We start from the raw sequence: 20,628 nt of genomic DNA, 5'->3' as shown, positions 1-20,628 counted from the left end.
CGGTAATGAATGAGATGCAGTTTAACCAATTTTTATGGCATGATAGTGTACATGACCGTCCATTGGTGGCGTGCGAGAGGGCGGGACCTAAAGAAAAAGGTCAAAGCAATGCAAATGCACAGACAATGAATGGCGACTGTGGAAAGCAAAGGCCAAATTCCAGACATTTTTGGCGATTTAGAAATCCCAGCCGGATGCATTTTTTAGGTCCAAAAAAGAGGATATGTCCCGGAAAAAGAGGATGTGTGGTCATCCTAGCTAACGTGATACACATTTTTCAGTGAGAGAGGTGAGGAAAGGTTTTCACTTGTTTAAAAACAGAATAAAGTTGTGTCACAGAATTCAGAGAGCGAGACTTACATTTTCAAATGTCCGCCTCCGTAAAAACCTGCCAGATAGCAGTGTGTAAACAGTCACTAGCTCACTGAAAAATAAATAAATAAAATAAAGTCTGCAAGCAAGAGCGCAGAACAACACTTGAATGCCTTTGTGGCTGCATTGTCCAAGTTGACCTGATTGTCAGAAAGCTTGATTGGGCGTCAATCCAGTAGTCTATTATTGCTGGTGCTCAGCATTGATGTTTATCAGTGTGTGTGACTGCACACTCTCTAGATTGCACACTATTCTGTGTATTTGGATTACGTGCTGTAGATCCTCACAAGTCAAGGCTTTGTTTTAATCGACTCAGAGCTGTCTGAGAGATGATGTGCTTTTATCAGAGATCTCAGCTGGAGAGAAGAGATTTTTATTCTGCGGAATGTAGTCACTAACATTTGTAATTTTGTGTCAGAGTTTACATTTATCGTACATTTATGCTAACAACCTGAAGAGTGGGTTGTGATGTGATTTTGTATTTCGGAACAGTCATGCCACAGGAGGACAGACACGGCCAATTTGGACCTGAAAGCTTTCAGATTGGAAGAAATCATTGGCTGTTAAATGGAGATGGTTTCGTCTCCGCTCCCAGGAACAGCAGCATGCATCAGTGTGTGTGTCTGTGTCTGTGTGTGGGTCTGTGTGTGTGTGTGTATTTGCGTGTGTGAAAGAGAGATTCCATTTCAGAGGGAGCTGAGGCCAGTAGATGTCTCGTCATATACTCTACCTTGAGTCTGTCTTCTGTGGGAAGCCCTTTCAGAGTGGCAGCTTGTCCAAACACAGTTTGTGCAGCGAGTCATAAACACACTTTTGTTTTCTGAAAAGCTCAGGGAGTACTTGAACACCTGTGCAACTATACAGAACCATGAGTCACTCTGTGTGTGTGTGTGTGTGTGTGTGTATGATTGGATATAACATAGTATAGTTGATCTTAACAGATTTCCAACTCTTTGAATCCAACTGAAGAAAAAGAACATCTTATAAAGTAAAGTTAACTAAAAGGATAACTGAGGTTTAGATTGCTCTTCATTTGAGGAATGACACTTTTAAAATCACTGAAGCTGTTAATTCTAAATTCCTACAATTAAAACACTCTTTCAAAGCTTCCTCCTTGTTCCCTGCTAATGCTAAGGATCGACAGGTGTATACAGTCATTTGACTGACAGGCTAATGTGAGTTTTGAGGAGGGTAGGAGCAGGGAAGATAGTCATTTATAAAGAGGGTAATTACACCGTCCAGGTCCTGAGAATGGTATTTTAGTCATTCTTCAGTTCGACATGTGTATTTAAAGTAATACCCTGTACTTATCAGTGGCTCTTTTCGTCTGAATCTTTTTTTTGCAATAACATCGCTTTACAAGTATAAGATTTTCTTTCTCTCTTTCCATATTTCTGTCTGTCTTCCTCGCTCCTCGTCTGTTTGCGACTGCATTCTGAGTGGGCCTTTTAATGAGATGCTTTCATTGATTTTCTGGCATTTGAGGCAAATTTTCTTCAGTTTGTGCAATGATGCAGGGCACTGAGGAATGCTATGCTTAAAAAGCTCTGAGGTTACAGAGGTGTAAATGGTTGTGTCGTCTGAAGAGAGGCTGATTCATTTACATTTGTTTGTTTGTTTGTTTGTTTGGTGTAGTGTGGCTGAATCACAGAGCATGGGTCTTTCCCGGGAAATTATGTTCTCCTGTTGTGCTATGTTAGGGGGGAAAAACTCTGTAGTTCCAGATAAGATTAGTTTTCACCTTCACGTCTTCCAGTAACTCATTTATTTGGCACTGTGGTATTTGATAAAGATTTTTTTTAAAAATTGCCCTCTTTGGTGCTTCCACTAATTTGTTTGTTCACAGTGGAGAAAAGTAGGTGCCAGAAGATAAGTAGATTTGTATGAATTTTCCAGAATTTTCTCTGTTTGGCAGAGGTTTGTTAATGTCTGTAATGGTTATTGCCATCTTATTTAAAATTTTTATAGTTTAATCATTTACTGAGAGAATATTGCAGCTGGGACTGTCAGTGTGATTCATATAGTAAACCAGTGCTAGAATTTCTTCACTGAACACTAAACCAAGTTTATTTTGGTAACCCCTTCGTTCATGAAAAAGTTTGTTGTACGATGAAAAGGTTTATCATTTCTGGCACAGAGAAATGTGACATAATGGAGCATAGGGACAGAAAACCTGAACGTCTGTTATGGTGACAATGTTTTCCAGCGTCACTCCTGTGAAACTGATGAGTCATAGAAAGACAGAGAAACAGAGAGAGAGAGAGGAAGAGGAACAGACAGACAGAGAGATAGATAGATAGATAGATAGATAGATAGAGAGAGAGAGAGAGAGAGAGAGAGAGATAGAGAGAGAAACAGATAGAAAGAGAGATAGGGAGCAGATAGAGAGAAAAAGTCTTACCAGATGATCATATCCTCCATTCAGACTGCCTGAGGGAGGAATATGTCATCACAGACAGTGTATAATATAGGCCATGAGAGGAAGAGGTGAATGGAGGGCTACAGGCAAGTGAACGGAGAGATGGCAGTCACAAATGAGTGAATTATTTGGTTGATGTAGGGATCAGGTTTTGCCCAGGGGGTTTCTGACCTTGCAACTGCTCCAGATCAGAAGTTTTTCCCAGACATCTGTTATGAAGTCTGAGGCTCAGCTCACAAATAAACATGTTTAATCGTGCGACATGATCTACATGGGCTGAAATCAGCGTTCGGGATGTTTATCATGAGTAATTTCATTTTTCATATCATTTCAGAGAGGAGTGCTTTTAAACACACCAAAACAATGACTGTGGTCAAAACAGAGAAGCAGCTGCAGATTCAAAAACATCCTCTAGCAACACTGTGTTTATGAACTGTCTAAGGGGAAGGGAAAAAAAAAACATTCATAACTACCATTTATCTTGTGATAACATTTCATGTCTGTGGGCGAAACCATTTTTTTTTTACTTTCTTATTCTGTTAAAACAATGTTTTCTGGCTGCAGTAATATTTTACTTCACTGTATTTTGTTTGTTCTTCTTTCTCACAAGCAATATAGCCTCTAGGGGATCAAATTTCATTTCTCACCGATAATATTTCACAGGGCTGTTACCTTGTTACGCTTACAAACTCTTATTAATCAAAATCTTAAAACATGGTGCAAAATATAATCCCTAGAAATCTGAGAGTTTATGACTGTCCTCGTTTAAAGCCTTCTTACTGCTTTCCAAAGTTCACCAGAAGGTCATCAGAAGATGCTTCACTCCTGCTGAGATGACTTTGAAACATTCCTTATTCTGTTAGAATGTTCGAGAACAACTCCTTCAGAAAGCGCCTCTTTCAGGTGCCAGTGCTTTAACATCAAAACGAAATGGACAAGGCCTCAGACGTAAAAGTATATCTGTCCTCTTAGTAATCAGTCATAGAAAAAGAAAAAAAAAAAACAGGCTAGCAACAGAACTTTGGTCAGACTGGGTCTTTTTTTAGTTCACCCTTTTGCTTTTGAAGACACTGATCATTGTCCTGTTTTTGCTGTACCAGTCTCTCTGGGACCCACTTGCTGAATGGTGTAAATGGCTCCTGGGTGGCAGTAGAGATGAAAAGAAAGTTGATTAAAGTCAGTGGGTATTCAGGCACTTCAGGTCCTCCACTACTGAGATACCATTCAATCCCCCCTGGCCCCCATCTGCATATTCAATAGATTTGTTAAGACAGAGAGAGCGATAGAAGGAAGGACTGGCCATTAAACCAAGATTCACAGATTTACACAATACTCAGGAATTGACACAATACTCAGGAATTGTTTCATAGATTTCTTGTGTGAAACAGCTTATGGATCAGATGGTAGATGAACAGAACTCTGGGACAGGGCCACTAATAGTTTTATTTCCCCCCTAAATATGCAAGGAGGGGATGTTTTGGAAGGATCTGTGAAAGAAGAAGGTCTGCAAAAAAAAGAAAAAAAAGAAAAACCTTGTGATCTAGTTTTATTTTCAACTTGATGCATGTTTAATGAGCAGAGCTGTGGAGAACTGTAATTCTCCCTAAGGCATGAAATGTGAAACGCTTTAGTGAGTAGTGAATGTTAAAAGCCAAATAGCCTACATGTTAGAGCCATGATCAACAGTCCTGATGCTGCACGTTTGTGGTGCGTCTCTATGAAATAGTCAGTTGTCAAAGGTACTTGTCTATTAGTTTTGGTAATTGAATTGACATAGAGAAAACTCTTGGTGTTCCAGTTTGCAAGCTTGCTGTCTCTCTTCATAAATTCTTGAGATGCTGGTAGATCTACAAACAGCCCAGCAGTTCCCAGTGCTGGGATAGAAGAAAAACAGATTATATTAACATATTTACAATATTAATTTACCAGACAAATACAGCCGTTCGACATCAATATCACGGCACAGACTGTCAGAGAGAGAAATGATCTTTAAGACTTTGACATAAACATCATTCCCATTACTGGAGGTGACAGTCAGATACCGTCACGCATTTGTGAGCTGGGAATGAAGCCGGTGAATTTCGATCCTTAGGAGGTACACCCCCCACCCCCACCCCCCACATGTCCATTATGCAAGTTTTAAAAAATGAAACAAGCATGAAACAAACCACATACTGATCCCTGGTTGTGTCCCTTTCATGCCTTGAAATGTTCTCAGATATTGGATTTAGGGTCTAGTGCAGGGTTGTTCATGTAATAGCAATCCTATATCCAGTATACAACACAAAATACCCAATCCACCAGAAAACTAGCAGTAAGTAAGGAGTCATTTTAATGTGAGCAGACAGGAGACTGTAAAAAAGGGGTTACTGCATAGATGTACATATCACACTTTTAATGACAAAGATTTAAACGTGAAAATGACTTTCTAAAAATAATGCAAGAATTTCTTTTTCATAAACACTACAGGAAATAAAACTGCAGAAAGAATGTAAGGTGTGTGTGTGTGTGCGTGTGCGCGAGTGTTTAATCTTACGACTGTCACTAATGAAACGTCTGTGAGAAACTAGGTGGGAGAAGGCTTTTAGTAGGAAAAAGTGGCAAAAAAATTTTTTCTTCCTTTTCCATCTTTTAGATTTCATTCATGTTCTCACCCACTGCTGCTCTTTGTTTGAATTGTTTGGAAATATGATCTTTGCTGTTTTTATTATTTCTCATTTTCATTTTTAGCAGAGCAGTTGAATACCTGGGGACTATTTCTATAAGCTCTGCTCTGCTCACTGGAAGGTGAAAGGAGTGAAACAGAAGACGCATAAAACATTTAATGCGGCAGAAAAGTAACTTGAAGTCAGATGTATATTGAGGCTTCAGGCGGACTGTTTGTCATGATTTCCTGATATCACACTCTTACTCTGGGTTTGAGAAAATTGGAAGGAGCATCTGTGGAAAAGGTAAAAGAGGTGAAGTGTTAATGAGGAACTTTTATGTAATCACTGCCATAAGCCCAATGAAAGGTGTCCAATTTACCTCTCTGGGTGTTTGGAGTGCCTCTAAAAAGGGGTGTTAGGCACATCAAAAAAACTCAAAAAAAAAAAAAGCAAAATGTTAAACGTACCTGTGTGTGTGTGTGTGTGTGTGTGTGTGGGTGGGTGGGTGGGTGTATTGCACATGAAAACCATCAGGGTAGCTTAATCCAGCCACACATAATATTCATGGATTGCACTCAGCAAACTCGTTCATTTCTTGTGTCCTGATTGGCTGGCTGGCTGGGTGTTTGTGTTCATTATTCAAAACAGAAGCATCCCACCATTTACCAGTTAATGACAGCTGTGTGTACTGAGACCAGTAATCTAATGTCCTCACAAGCCATCATTGCTGCCTCTCACTCTGGGCATCTGGAGAATGGTGGCTCTCACTGTTTCCTTCCTACCCTGTAGCCTATGGCAACAGTTTGACATAGAGAGAGAGAGAGAGAGAGAGAGAGAGAGAGAGAATATGAATGAGAGAGAAGGGGGGAGAGAGTGAGTGAGTGGGTGAGTGAGTTAGTTGTGAACTCACACATAATGTTATCAAGGTGAATATGTGCAAATAAAATTCAATCTGAATTCAATCAGAATTATGTGTGTACAGACAAAATGCGGGGATGAGATCACATGGTGCCACTCTTTAGCACCTGTTCATGTGTGTGTTTGCACACTGTTCCATATCTCACAGTGCCTGGGCAGTACTAAAATGTCAGTAATTAGCTCTGGCTGTGTGATCCACTTGTGGGAACACGCACTGTTTAAACTGTCTGTGAGGTCAAAAGGTGCATACACAAACCAAACAGAGAAAACTCAGCACAGTCAATCTCAGCTCTCTTTTCACACTGGCTGCTCTCAGTCTCCCCTGATTGTTTTCCATCTGACTCACAGACACTTCCTTTCATCTTTTACCGCTATCACTTAATTGTGTTTTCTTTTTTTCACAATTTATTTTTAACCTCATTCTCCTCTCTTTCTCTCTTTCTTTCTTTCTTTCTTTCTTTCTTTCTTTCTTTCTTTCTTTCTTTTCTCACACACACACACACACACACACACACACTTCTTTCATTACAATTTGAGGTTTAGTTTGTTTGCTTATTTGTTTGTTTTCATCTCCTGCCATTGTTTGGCGTAATGATATTTCCCTGATCAACATCCTTCCACGTCCTCATCAAGCTTGATTGCTGAAAGTAGATCTTTCCTTTGAACTTAAGAAAAATGCTACCCAATCAGCATGTCAGTGCTGTTGGAAGAACACAATACAGCCATCCTCAGCCCTTCGTGAGTCACAGGTGCCTGCTCATTGAGTGATCCTTATACAAAAAAAAAGTTTTGAAGTGTTGCGCATATGACATATGCAGACAAAACCGCTGGATGAACTAAGAACAAGGCACCTTACCTCAGGGCTGTTTACCCACAGGCTGTGACATCTGCCCAGGTGGGTGGAGGGAGGGAAGCAGAAAAAGATACTGCTGTAAACAAAAATGAAAATTGCTTTTTGGGGCCGTTAACACCCCGCCGTTAACAAAATAGAAACTGAGGCCACTGGAGTCTTGGCTGGTGAGGGGGAGGAATATCGCTTTGAGAGGGTCGCTCTCGTTCTCCAGCCAGGAGAGCCTGTGAGAAAGTTCTCCTGTGTCTGCTGGCAGTGGGATTCTGGCCATGCTCACAGAGTCATCTTTGTCAGTAACTGCACCTGCTCTCTGACGTGCGCTCTGGTCTATTCCGGAGATGAGATCGATGACAAGAAAGGCTGGGACTCATTCCGCTACAGCGGCTCAACTTCCTCCATGGTTGAGGACGGTCATGTTGGCTTATCGTCTCTCTGCAGTGTTGGGCACAGGAGCAGGTTCCGCACATTCCTTCCTCACTCTGCTCAGGAGACATCCTGGTGCATTGTGTCTCCTGACTGATGACAGTCCTGACAGCCCAGCATGGTCCTCAGGAGAGATTATTGGGTTTAAACCTCAGGATTATTGGGTTTCGGCAGTGGTGACCACTGCCACACATGAGAGGTTGGCCACAACTTCAACTCTGCATTCACTGACCATAAACCAAGTATAATCGAGGTTTCACAGCACCCCTACACCCCCCTACACCCCCACCCCCTACATCTCCACCTGTTTGTCACAGCAACACTCTCTGGGGTGGTGACCTCCGGGAGGGAAAAAGGAGAAAGAGAGAGGAGGAAACCAGGAGGTGGGAGGAGATAGGGAGTGTCAGGGCAGTTGCTTGAGAAGATTCTGCAGTGGAAAGGTTGGCTACGCAGCGGGAGAGGATCTCTTTCCTCTCTTTCATCCTCCTGCAGTAGCCGCAGCAACTGCAGCAGCTCTCAGTGCTATGAAATGGAAAGCCCTCTGGCTGGTGGAGGAGCTGGAGAGCTCTGCTGCCCCAGAGCCCCGTCAGAAGGGCTGCAGCTGAAAACTGTGTCTACTGCAGACACCTACAGAAGGGAGTCACTGTGTGTATCCTCTTTGTGGATGGCATTCCAACAATTTCAATAAAGAAAAGTGATAGATAAATAAATAAATGAATAAAGAAAGAAAGAAATTAGAAAGACAAGCTAATTATGCACTTATGCCTTGGCGCTCTCTAATTGCCTCACCACGGCAAACAACACCTGGACAATGCGGCACAGTGTGAGATTCCCGGGGAAAAATGAAAGAAAGTCAAGCATATCTAAAAAAGCGTTCTCGCTCCAGCCCCCCATACACGCACAAACACAAACTATTCCCTTTCAATGTCCTGTGAGTGACTCCCTTTCAAAGGGAAAGGAAAGCAATGGATAATCAGCTGATGGTCATCTCTTGTGTATTTTAAACTACCCGTCTGAAATCATTAAGATGAAAAAGTAATTAGCTACTTAGCTAGAGATTTTAAAAAGCACAAGTTTAATATTAAAAAAAGCTAATGTGACACCATCCTCATGCTCCATCATTGTCTATGCCATCAAAATGATTGCAGACAGCCACAATAGACAGGAAAGGTTAGCTAAACGGAGTGCTTAATTTATCCTGCTTCTCTTGACAATATCCACAGTCAAACACCAACATTTGCGAAACAACAATGTTGGTTCTACTGTAACAAAATAGAGATTTATAAACTAAATCAGAGTTTGTTTGTAGTATTCTCGCCTCTGTGCCTTCTTTCTGGGCTAATCAGATGAATCAGATGGTGTCTGTTTTCATGTGGGTTGGTAGGTCAGTTTCTCTTACACTATAACCATCTGTAGTCAAAAAATGATGGCGACCTGATCCAAATTCTAATCAGTCTGTCCTCTGTACCACTAGCTTTCCTGATTCATCACTTGCATCTTGTTAATGATACCCTGACTGTATGAGGTGTTGTGTCTATACTATGTGTTGTCGTAGTACCTGTAGCTAGCTACAGTATACAGATACCTAGACTTCAGTACAAGTGGAAACTGAGAGATCAAACCAGCAGTAGAAGATGGCTGCACTCTAATGCCTGAAAGACCAACCTGTCAAACCACCCAACAATCTCCTTCAGCCTTGAAGGCTTAACGCAATGTCTTTATTCTTAAAAGCTGTGGAGTAAGTTGCCTCATACCACCACAAACTCCTTTTATACAATAAAAATCTTACTGTTTTAAATTGACCTTTTTTCACTTTCTTGTATTCAGTTCATCTTCTGGGTTGGATACAGGCTCACAGAATTGTCAGCATTAGCTGTGAATGACTTGTTTGTTACTCTCCCTGTATTCAGGACCATGGATCCCAGCTGAGACCCAGTGACCAAGGCCCTCATGGCATTCCCATCGGCGGAGCCCTCTGCTGCGGCAGATCTGTGGAGCAACGGCTCCTTCCCCGCATTCATCTTCAACGACACCTTCTTTAACGACACCTGCCTCTTCAACGTGACTAACTGCACCAACGGCACAGATGCCGAACCTCGGCATGGCACCAGCGTGGCTGGAGTCCTCATACCTCTTATCTACATCATCGTCTGCGTCATTGGCTTGGGCGGCAACACCCTTGTCATCCACATTGTGCTGCATTACTCCAAGACTGAGTCCGTCACCAACATCTACATCCTCAACCTGGCCATTGCCGATGAACTTTTCATGCTGGGCCTGCCGTTCTTGGCCGTGCAGAACGCCATGCACTCCTGGCCCTTTGGCTCCTTCATGTGTCGGATGGTGATGACCGTGGATGGGATCAACCAGTTCACCAGCATCTTCTGTCTGACTGTCATGAGCATCGACCGCTACCTGGCCGTGGTTCACCCCATCCGCTCCTCCAAGTGGAGAAGGCCACAAGTCGCCAAAGCGGTCAACGGGACTGTCTGGGCAGTCTCGTTCATGGTGGTCCTGCCCGTGGTGATCTTCGCTGACGTGCTAAAGGAAAGCAGGATCTGCAACATTATCTGGCCGCAGCCGACCAAAATCTGGAGGGCTGCATTCATCATCTATACATCGACCGTGGGCTTCTTCTTTCCCCTGCTGGTCATCTGCATGTGCTATCTCCTTATTGTGGTCAAGATCCGCAGTTCAGGCAAGAAGGTACACGCCACCTCCACCAAGCGGCGGAAGTCGGAGCGTAAGGTCACACGCATGGTGGTGATAGTGGTGGCAGTGTTTGTTTTCTGCTGGCTGCCTTTCTATGCCCTCAACATTATCAACCTGGTGGTCCCTCTGCCTGCCGAACCGCAAGGACTTTACTATTTCGTGGTGGTGCTGTCCTATGCCAATAGCTGTGCCAATCCCATCGTCTATGGTTTCTTGTCGGACAACTTCAAAAGGGGTTTCCGGAAAGCCCTGTGCCGTTCCTCGCGGAAGGTGGAGAACCACGAACAGGCGGAGCAGTTGCAGCAACAGCAAGAGGAGAGGAGGAGGGTGCTGATGCCCAGGGAGAGCCTGAGGAGGGCCGTGAGGGATGAGGAAGAGGAGGATGAAGAGGAAGAGAGGGAAGAGGTGACGGAAATGACGGAGATCTGCAGGATAGCTCAGAACGGTAACGGAAGTGGGCAGGTGGAAAGCGCTCACACTCTGTTCTCAGACAGACCCGTCACCTTGGGGCCAACAGAACCTGGTTCCCCAGACAGGAGAGGCCTGGGGGGGGATGCCCCGGGAAAAGGCTTTGGGCCTCAGGTACCTCTGCTGAATGGAGCTAAAAATGGAAGTGTGAAACCGCTCCCAGAGGAGCCAGTGGAGAAGAATGCCTCGCTGGAGATCAGCTACCTGTAAAATAAAAAGAACCGATGACGTCTGTGTTACTTGAAAAATAGTGAAGAGTATTACTTTATACCCTTTTGCGGATACCCCCAACAAGAGCCTTGTTCAAATGAGCTGTTGAGCTGAACTCCCATCAATATTTATCTAAGGCTCTTTCATGGACCTTATTGTACCATGGCTATTACAGGACATTTGTATCTAATTTGATCTAATCTGTATATCTGTATAGTTTAAACACAGAAACACATTATATATGTGTTTGTGTGACTTGTGATACAGGTATGTCATATAAATATATGACATGTCATATATATATGTATAATTTATGTTTATTTTATGTATTATATTATGTTTATTGTATTGATTATGATTGCCTCAGTCTTTTCATTCAGTCTGTAACTGCTATCTGAATTCATGTATACCAGCACACAGTACCAATGCAAAGGTTTGCACATATGTATGTGCCTTCTTCTATAAATTGCCAAGGTGCTTGGTTAAAAATCTCAAACTGAAATCCTATTAAAAAAAAAAAAAAGGTTTTCATAAATATATCTTTAAGATTCTCATAACCTAAACCTAAATGTTTATTACGTACATTTTGATATTTCACTGAAGTGTTCTTGAAAAACAAATCTAGATAGAAAAATTGGTGTAACAAAAGAACAAACAATTTGAACAGAAAGCAGTAAAGATTTTTAGTCCATGGCAAAAGACGCTAACCAGTCTCCAACCTTTTCACAGTGACAACAGCTGATGCTGGTCATAGCGAGTACTTGGACCAGTGCTTTACCACTGGTCCTTCTATTGGACTGGTCAAAAAGTCACAAGCGTTTGGGAAGGAATACAAAAGTCCCTTCCAGTGCCATTTTGGACAAACTGGTTCAAAACAAAACAAAACAAAACAAAACAGAAAAGTGCACTGGAGTTGTTGTCTTCACCTATTGCATCTGCATCAGAGAAGAGAAGCAGAGGTTAAGCAAGCTGGAGGAGTTTGTTTACATCTTGATGAAAACAGTGTCATTCATTTGCTTCCTCTGTTTCCACCATTGCTATGTTGTTGCTAACCAGAAGTCAATCAAACTCCCAAAAAAACCTCTATTCTCTTGACAAACAACAGTCACCAATTTGTTACAAGCTTTTTGTCCTGACAAGGATTAAGGGTTGCCCTGGAATAAATTGCATTTTGAATGAAGAATCTCCATTTCAAATGCAATTTTCTACACCGCTAGGCTTGATCCTTGTCTGAGAAACAAAAACTAATAAAGTTATACAGACACCATGTCCAGAGCTGCAACTGGTAATCTGGGCTTTGTACGGGACTGCTGAGCATCTATCCTCAGCATTGTATTGTATCCTACACACACACACACACACACACACACTTACACATTACACTAAATCTGACCTGATTAACTCAGCTCAAGAGCAACCCTGTTCGTTTGCTTTCTCTGATAGCACCAATGTGTTAAAGTGCCTCCCACTACGGTTATGAGCTGGTATTCTCTATTTTACTCCTCCTCAAACGCACACACACACACACACACACACACACACACACGCACACGCACAAACTCCTGTACAGTAAGCTACAGTACAGTACGGTGTAGTAAGGCCTCAGATGCTTTTCTAAGAATGCTGTAAATAAACGTGACTTTCACAAGCTGCCCCCCCAGGCCTCCACCCACACACTTACTCACTCACACCCAGGGCGCATACAAAGCAAGCAAACACAATTAGAGGCATATTAAAAAGAGAGAGATAAGTCTTTTTTGTGCTATCAGTTCACATTACTCGGCTCTTTAATAAGGATAGATAGGTTTTAAAAATAGACAAAAAAAATATATTGTAAAAACAGCTTCATGTGAAGTGTTGTGTAATTTGCTACCGTCCAGTAAAAAGCAACTTGTTTACTCTGATTTTTTTTTCCAATTATTACAGTTTTTGTGTTTTGTTGTTGTTGAGTGGATTCGTTTGTTATGGACTTTTTATACAATCAACCTGCTCGGGAAAAGCCGCCATCTCTGGTTGTGGGTGAGGACAGCTGTCAGATGACTATGTGATTGGACAGTCCTGCTGATCTTGACAAATCTCTGTGACTCACTGGTCTCCTGTTGCGCCCCCCCACCACCACCACGCCCCCCCCAACCCCTTTGTGGCCCACCCACATGTTTTAGGGTTGCACAAAGAGGCGAAAGATAACTGCAGGCTACTAGCAGCTACACACCATGATATTATTCACTCTTTGGCAGCAACTTGTATAGAGCTGTTGTGCAAACAAAAAGCATTTTGCTTTGGGGTAAAAATTCTGGCAGGGCCCACGCCATCCTCACTGACACACGGCATTTTTACACAGTGAGTATTTGTTTTAAGATGTAAGCTTCTGGGTTTCATTTTATCTCAGACAGGGAAGATTACGCTGGTTGGATGATTGATTGGCTTTAAAAAAAAAAAAAAAGTTGCTGAATCATCTATATTAGTTTAAAATAACTTTTGTGGTGACATGTAGCACTTTGCCGCTTGACTGTTGGATTCCAGTAGGCTACATATGGTACTTTTCTTTTTCTTTTTCATGTTGTGTTTGGTTCCCAGCTTCTGCTTTTGCCAGAATCTTCTGGGCTTTGCACTGTTCTCATAGAGGGACAGAGAGAGAGAGAGAGAGAGAGATAGCTGAAAGGGTTTCTCTCTCCTTCTTTTTACTTTCTGTTGGCCAGTGGCAATTCTTCTGCTAAAGTCCAACAAGCCTTCTCCTCTCTTGACATATTTGTGTCTGTGAATGTGCCTCAGCGGCTACCAAATCCCAGATTTATATCTTTCATAAAAAAGGAATAAATAAATAAACATTTTTTGTGGATGTGAGCAGACCTTTTGTCTCTTTATTGCTAACATATTTGTTCACTGAAGTCCATCCAAGGCCCAGTGAGATTAGTGACTGCTGGTCAAAGCTACTCAACATATTGTTTACAGATTACTGTTGGTGATAGGGGAATGAGTATCGAAAGACTAATAATTATGATGGATGAAGTAAGGAGGAAAGAAAAGGACTGAGACTAATGCTGTTTGTGAGATATTATGTTACTTAAAAGATATTTGATTTGTAAATCTATAAACAGCAGTGGAAGCAGTGGTAATTAAAGATTATCTGCTTTTTACATCGACTCTCTAAACACAGCAATCTGGAAAACACAGGGCCTCTTCAAAATAATTTGAACACACACACACACACACACACACACACACACACACACACACACACACACACACACAAACATAACCATTAGAGGAAGAACAGTTCTCAAGTTTCACATTATAGCCTCACTAAATATTGTATTGTTAAGCACTGATCTGAAATCAGAGATCATGATTGTAGTGATGACATGGTATTTCAGATCAGCCCAGTTGGACTATTGAATAATTCAGACATGCACATTCTCTCTCTCTCTCTCTCTCTCTCTCTCACACACACACACACACACACGCATACCATTTTGACTGTGGAAGTTGCTAAGGGGTCTTCTTGTGTTGTAGAACTCAATGCTGAGTCGCCATCTCTCAGAACATTTCATATCATTAGTCAAAAGACTCCACAAACTGCACATGAGGTAATTTTGTAATATTTGTACAAGTCCTTTAAGATAATGAGTTTACATAATGTTTTCTTGTAGAGTGAACTAATTGGATTTTGCAGGGTACATCTTCGTGTGTGTGTGTGTGTGTGTGTCTGTGTGGTGAAAATAAAATAAAAACATCACTAAAGCTAATTTATTTTACCGCAGATAGCTGACACTCATTGACATCAAGCTGAAATGAAGGTCACAGAAAAGGTAATTCATTTTTAGGATAAAAGAAACGAACAAGTGACTATTATAAACTAGAGAACATGAGCACACAATGCCAAAAGCAAACAGTGGGGCTTGTATTTGAGCATTGTTCCACACCGTTAATACGTCAAACCAGCACTGATACTGGGGCGCCGGAGAGTGGCTTTAAGTGTTTTTCATTTGCTAAGTTCTATTTGTTTATGCTGGCACTATGTTTGAAAAAGCCCATTTGACACAGTTCATTTCTGATATGAGCTTTTTATTACTTCTGTATATTTCCATCATCTCTCAGGGTTCACTGAGAGATTGGCTGAGCTGGACAAGGCGTGGCCAGGAAGCAAGAGAGAAAAGGCCAATGTTTGTTCTCAAAAGTAACCATTCAATGCTCTCTACATCCTTCCAAAAAAAAAAAAAAAAATCAAACTCTTTAAAAACACTCCCATCCGCTCCAGCTTTAAGCCTGTAGTCTTGTACTGATGATCATTACCGTCGGAGCAGAGACAGAGGGACTGCAGATGAAAGACTGAGGAAAGAGGGAGGAGATGAAAGAAGGAACAGAGACGTCACCCTGTGGTGTCAAAGCTGCGTGCATGAGTGAACACGCCTTTGTCCGTGATCTGAAGACGACACAAGACAACACAGGAGGAGGGGGGGAAACGACACGGACCAGGATCACAGATATCTACAGCTTCTTCTTTAAATTCTCTAAAGTGTAACTTGGTTAAATGTGTTTGAATGGCTGTCATTGCTTTAGTAGTAAAATCTATTTCCGTAATCAAAGTTTTTGATTCGAAGTATTTGAATGTTGTGTTATTTATGAAAGGAATGCATTCTATAACCATAAACTCAATTTACTTTGTGTACAAGTACCACTGAGGCAAAACATATTTGTGTGTGTACGCACATGTATGTGCATGTGTGTGTAGGTGGGAAGGTGCTTAGGTAGGTGTGTGTATGTGTATGTGTGTGTGTGTGTGTGTATACATTTTACAAACAAAAGTTTGAGGAGATCACATGTTAACTCTAATCTCAGATCAGATTTCCCAAACTAAGTCACAACAATCTCTTATTACAAATCTCCAAGCTGAACCGATCTACTAGGTGTATAATGAGAATTTTATCTTTAAACGAAATTTGTCCTTATTAAAATTCCTCTTTAAATATTCAAAGGATTTCAAACCACAAGATAAATTTTTACATGCAGAGCAAGCTTGCATATGATTCAATAACCACCTGTATCTTTATATGCCATCTGCAGAAATAGAATTGCTATGCCAACCACAGCCAAAAGCTATCTCCAACAGCGCCTTGCCACAAATAGCCGAGAAAGATGCCGCGCGACCTTTGAATGACCTGGAAATGAATGACAGTCAAAGATGTAAATCAGCAGCTGGTGTTTCATCTCTCCTAATTGCCTGCCTTTGTCTGCTTGGAGTGGAGCTTCACCAGGAGAGCCAAATGAAATGTCACTGACCTTAATTTGCCTGCTCTCCACATTTACAGCCCGCACACACACTCGAGGTGTCAGAGCAGGTGATGTCGGGAGAGTGATACCATTTCCTCAAGTACAGATACGAGACCAAGAGGTCACTTACACAAAAAAGGCACAGCTTTTCCTTTTTTTTCTTCTGAAACAGAGCAGAGTTATGTAAAAAATAAATAAATAAACAAATAAATAAATAAATACACCCAGTTCGGCGCTGTTTAAGAGTAAAAGGGGGAAAAAAAAAACCACTCTTGCAAATGAATGGGGAGCCAGGGGTAGTATTTTTGCGGCGTCTGAGGTCTCAGATCTGAAGATGAAAGTGAGCGCTCCTACATTCAGCCAGCTGCCCTCCTGCAGTTAGCTCCCACTCACTTCTCTCACGGCAAGCGTCAGCTTTCTCTGCTCTGCTCTCCAAACCGCCATGCTCACCCCTCCAAACTGACACTAATGTGCCACTCACTGGCATGCAGAGTCGCCTCACTGCCAGACGAGGAAATGCACCTGGCACCAGTACAGATGCACAGAAACAACACTTGCCTGAAGGATGGGGAGGGGAGAGAATAAAAGAATGGATGATGACATAAATGAAGTTTTCACTATGAGCTCTGAGGTGAGTAATTATGGGGTAAATATGATGTTTGGCAAGTGTGATTTTTTTTCCCTGTGTGTGAAAGACAAGAAAAATTGCGAGCAAAATCCACTTCCTTTGAGAAGTCAAAAAATATGTATAAACAAACCTGAACTACAGCAGGGAGAGCATTGTGCTTTTAAACATAATACACACTTTCACTCACATACAGCCACACACCCACTAAAAAGCAGTCACTTTGTTTGATGTACTGACCATATAATTTTGTGAAAGCAACACATCATCTTCATATTACTTCCGTGTGAAGATAAACAAGTGGCTAATTAGAATTATGTTCATACACGAACAAAGCAGCACAAAAGCATTGGACAAACACAATCTTATGTACAAGGATGGTGACAACAAACTGGACTGCACTACACAGACACTCACACACTCAAACACACACTCTACTCTCTCACATTCACTTACTCACACACACACACACACACACACACACACACACACTCTCTCTCTCTCTCTCTCTCTCCTTCCAGGCAGACGTCTTCATCTGCGATGTTTGTCTCAGAGGGAATGAGTCATGTTGCTAAGAGACGGAAAGCCTGGTGGAGGGAAAGAGTGAAAGGAGAGGAAAGTTTTGTGTGATGTTATTAGATGGAAAAAAGGCAGGTAAGTGGGCGGATGGAGCGACAATAAAGCAGAGAATGAAACAGAAGCAAAAAGATGGAAGGATCGAGGAGCAAAGGAATACAAAGATTAAACATTAGAGCTGGTATGAGGTGCAAATGGTTTCTTTGTCCTTTCTCTAAAAACTGGTGATCTTTTTGGCTAATTAAAATTCAGGGTTTTTTTTTTTTTACATTTTACGTGTAACTATTGTCTCGGAGAGAGGGAGAGAGTGAGAGAGAGAGAGAGAGAGAGAGAGAGAGAGAGAAATGGGACATGAAAGCACTATGTAAAAAGTTCTTTCCTCCTCAGCATTTCTATAGTGAACAAAAGCAGCACTTCAAACAGTGCCGCCTAATTAGCCTTGTTCATCATTATTAGCATTTAATTCATTTTAGACAAAAGATTCCACTCCATGTTTGTGCATTTTCAGCCTTAACAATGTCAGCACAGAATTGAAAAAAATGTGCAGATCTGACTTTAAACATGCACCCAAGCACCCGCACACACGCACACACACACACACACACACACACACACTCATTAATCACAAACCGACCGTGTTATGCGGTAGCTGGTAATTTGTGTGTGGTTATCAGTTGACCTTAAAAGCGGTGCGACTGTGGTCTGTTCCATAACTCTTAATCACCAGTTGCCTGCCATGCTGATTGGGTTTTCAGGGTCATTGTGACTGAGCCACCAGCTGCGTACTCTGATGACCTCATCAGTCATCGTCAAGACTTCATACCTGTCCAAACGTCACCTCAGTTTTATCACAATCACATATACACACGCTGACAGCTTGATGCCCTGGCCTTACCTCTCCGCAATTCAACAACAAAAAAAATCGACTCGGCGCAATTAGGCGCGCGGCTGATTTATCTGTCGCATTTCAATCTGCCGAGCCTCCTGCCCCAACGATTTTCTCTTGAGTGTTTCTGAATGAACGTTTGATTTGCAGTGTAGTGGGGGGTTTTTCTTCGGCCACGTTGTCAAATATTTGTCCAGTGTTTATTCGACTCATTTAAGAGTAAACCAGTTTTAGTGCATTTTTGCATTTTGGTATCATTACAGTGTTTGCCATGAGAAGAACATTCATTTGCTCAGCCCTCACGCACGGGGAATGCTCTGCTGTCTTTTGAAGGTCACAAGGCCTCGCCACCCTTTATTGACTAATTGAAAACAGAAAAGCAAGAGATGGATGGACATGCCAGTCTAGGTTATAGCAGCCTAATGAGGCTTTTGAAAGATATTCTCTCTCTCTCTCTCTCTCTGTTCCTCAAGTCACAAGGGTATTTAAAATTGAAGTGAATAACATTGTATAAATAACATCTGTAGATTTTCTGCATTTCATACAAATCCAGCATTTATACATACACAAACACAGAGAGAAAGTCAGTTCATTCTAAAAGACTGTTTTGTATCTGTAGATCCAAGAATCTACATCTATTTAGTTTGCCCTTGATCTTTACTGAATGAATAATGAATTGTTCCATTTTTCCGTTACTGTCATCAAAGACCAATTGAACACAAATTTGTCCTTAAAGAACACTGAAGAAGAATGTGTCTAGTTCTTGTCTTGATTATGCAGAGGATCTGTGGAGATGAACCAGTGATGTGTGTCTAGAGATTGCTTCTTTCGTATGGATGGCGGATTTCCAGGGCAGTGAGGTGAGCCTTATCTGCTGACGCCTGTGTTATTCCATTTTTTTATTCTATTTGTCTTTTTAAAATTTTATTTGACAATATCAAAAATAAATAGATTACATGTAGAGAACAGAAAGACTGAATAATTCCTCAATACTGCCAGTGGGATTATATCAAAGAAAGAAAGACAGACAAAAATAGGAAGTAGAGAGAAACTAAGTAAATAAAAAAAAATAGTAAAGGGCAAAAAAAACCAAAAAAAAACAAAATCACCAAATGCAGTAAGACGCAAACTAAAGCCCTGTCCTCACAGCTTTGTACCTGAAGGTATGACATTATAAACTATAGAGAAGTGGAAGAGGTATTTCCTGTTTTGTCGGGAATTCTTAAGGACTCCTAAAAAGGCCACCCGAATTAAGGAGTGGATGCACAGACAAAATGTCATTCTTCACCCAACTTTAAAAAAATGTCAATTTGTTATTATGTAAGATGTCCCTAATGCTCCAAATGACATATTTATGCAGAGAGATGTTGTGCTTGTAAATTAGACACCGGGCTAAAAGCACCTGTTGATGAAAGTTGTACAGTTTGATGGGGATTTTATTGTTATTATAATTACACATTAGCCTATGTCATTCTGTTATTTTAGAATTCTCTGTACACCGCATATCAGACATCATAAGTCCAGAAGTTCTGGGTGTCTCATGGAAATTTGGGTCACCCCCCTGACTCCAGTGAGTGAGCCACAATCTCCCCGAAATCCTCCTCACTCCTCATAACCCCCACTGAAATGTTCACATGGACTACCCCACATATTAGGAGGTTGTTCAGTTCTGCAATGTTCACCATTTTTCCCTAAGGTGAACTCCCCTCAACTGGGATGTCATTGATTTTCACAAGGGTAACAGAATGAAACAGTTTATTAGTACGCAGTGCATGTGAGTGTCATTCACTGAGATGAAGTGAGTGCTTATACACGGCAAGGCTTAAAGCTATTTTAAAACTGTTCTCACTGACTCACCTCAGTCCTGGAGGAGTCTTTGGACAGCCTTCCCAAAGCTCACAAACGGCTTTGAACTGCTGAGTTCTGGGGTATTGATGAACCTTAAGACAGACTAACATTTTCAGAATCAAAAGCAGCTACAGGTTTTCCTGAAATGCTGCGTCAGTCTAGACATCAAACGCCACAAAAATCCCACTAATTAAAGCGACCTAAAAATAGTTGGGTTTTATTTTTGTCAGGATGAGGGCGAAAAAAAGCCCTAGAGTGGCATCTGCGTCAGGGATACGCGGGAAAAGGAGTGGCTAGCATGATGACACAGACTCAGCGGGACTAACCTTAGCACTCTCTCATGTTCTGGGGGAGCCATGGAACAGACACGTCAGGGTGCCAGCACACACATGCACACACACA

At 41.6% G+C, this 20,628-nt stretch overlaps 1 protein-coding gene across 1 annotated transcript; it reads left to right on the top strand.

Moving 5' to 3' along the window:
* Nucleotides 1–9,580: 9,580 nt before the first annotated feature.
* LOC115818572 (somatostatin receptor 3) lies at nt 9,581–11,020 on the top strand. The gene has a single exon (XM_030781979.1). The coding sequence runs from the start codon at nt 9,581–9,583 to the stop codon at nt 11,018–11,020; it is 1,440 nt and encodes a 479-aa protein (XP_030637839.1).
* The last annotated feature ends 9,608 nt before the right edge of the window (nt 11,021–20,628 follow it).

Source organism: Chanos chanos, chromosome 8 (assembly GCF_902362185.1).
Source record: "Chanos chanos chromosome 8, fChaCha1.1, whole genome shotgun sequence".
In the NCBI taxonomy this organism is placed as follows: Eukaryota; Metazoa; Chordata; class Actinopteri; order Gonorynchiformes; family Chanidae; genus Chanos; species Chanos chanos.
Note: the sequence above shows the minus strand (reverse complement) of the source record. Positions and strands in the feature narration are given on the sequence as shown.

Bases quoted from the DNA above. Each gene is read 5' to 3' on its own strand.
- LOC115818572 (XM_030781979.1), top strand. From the start codon at position 9,581: ATGGCATTCCCATCGGCGGAGCCCTCTGCTGCGGCAGATCTGTGGAGC.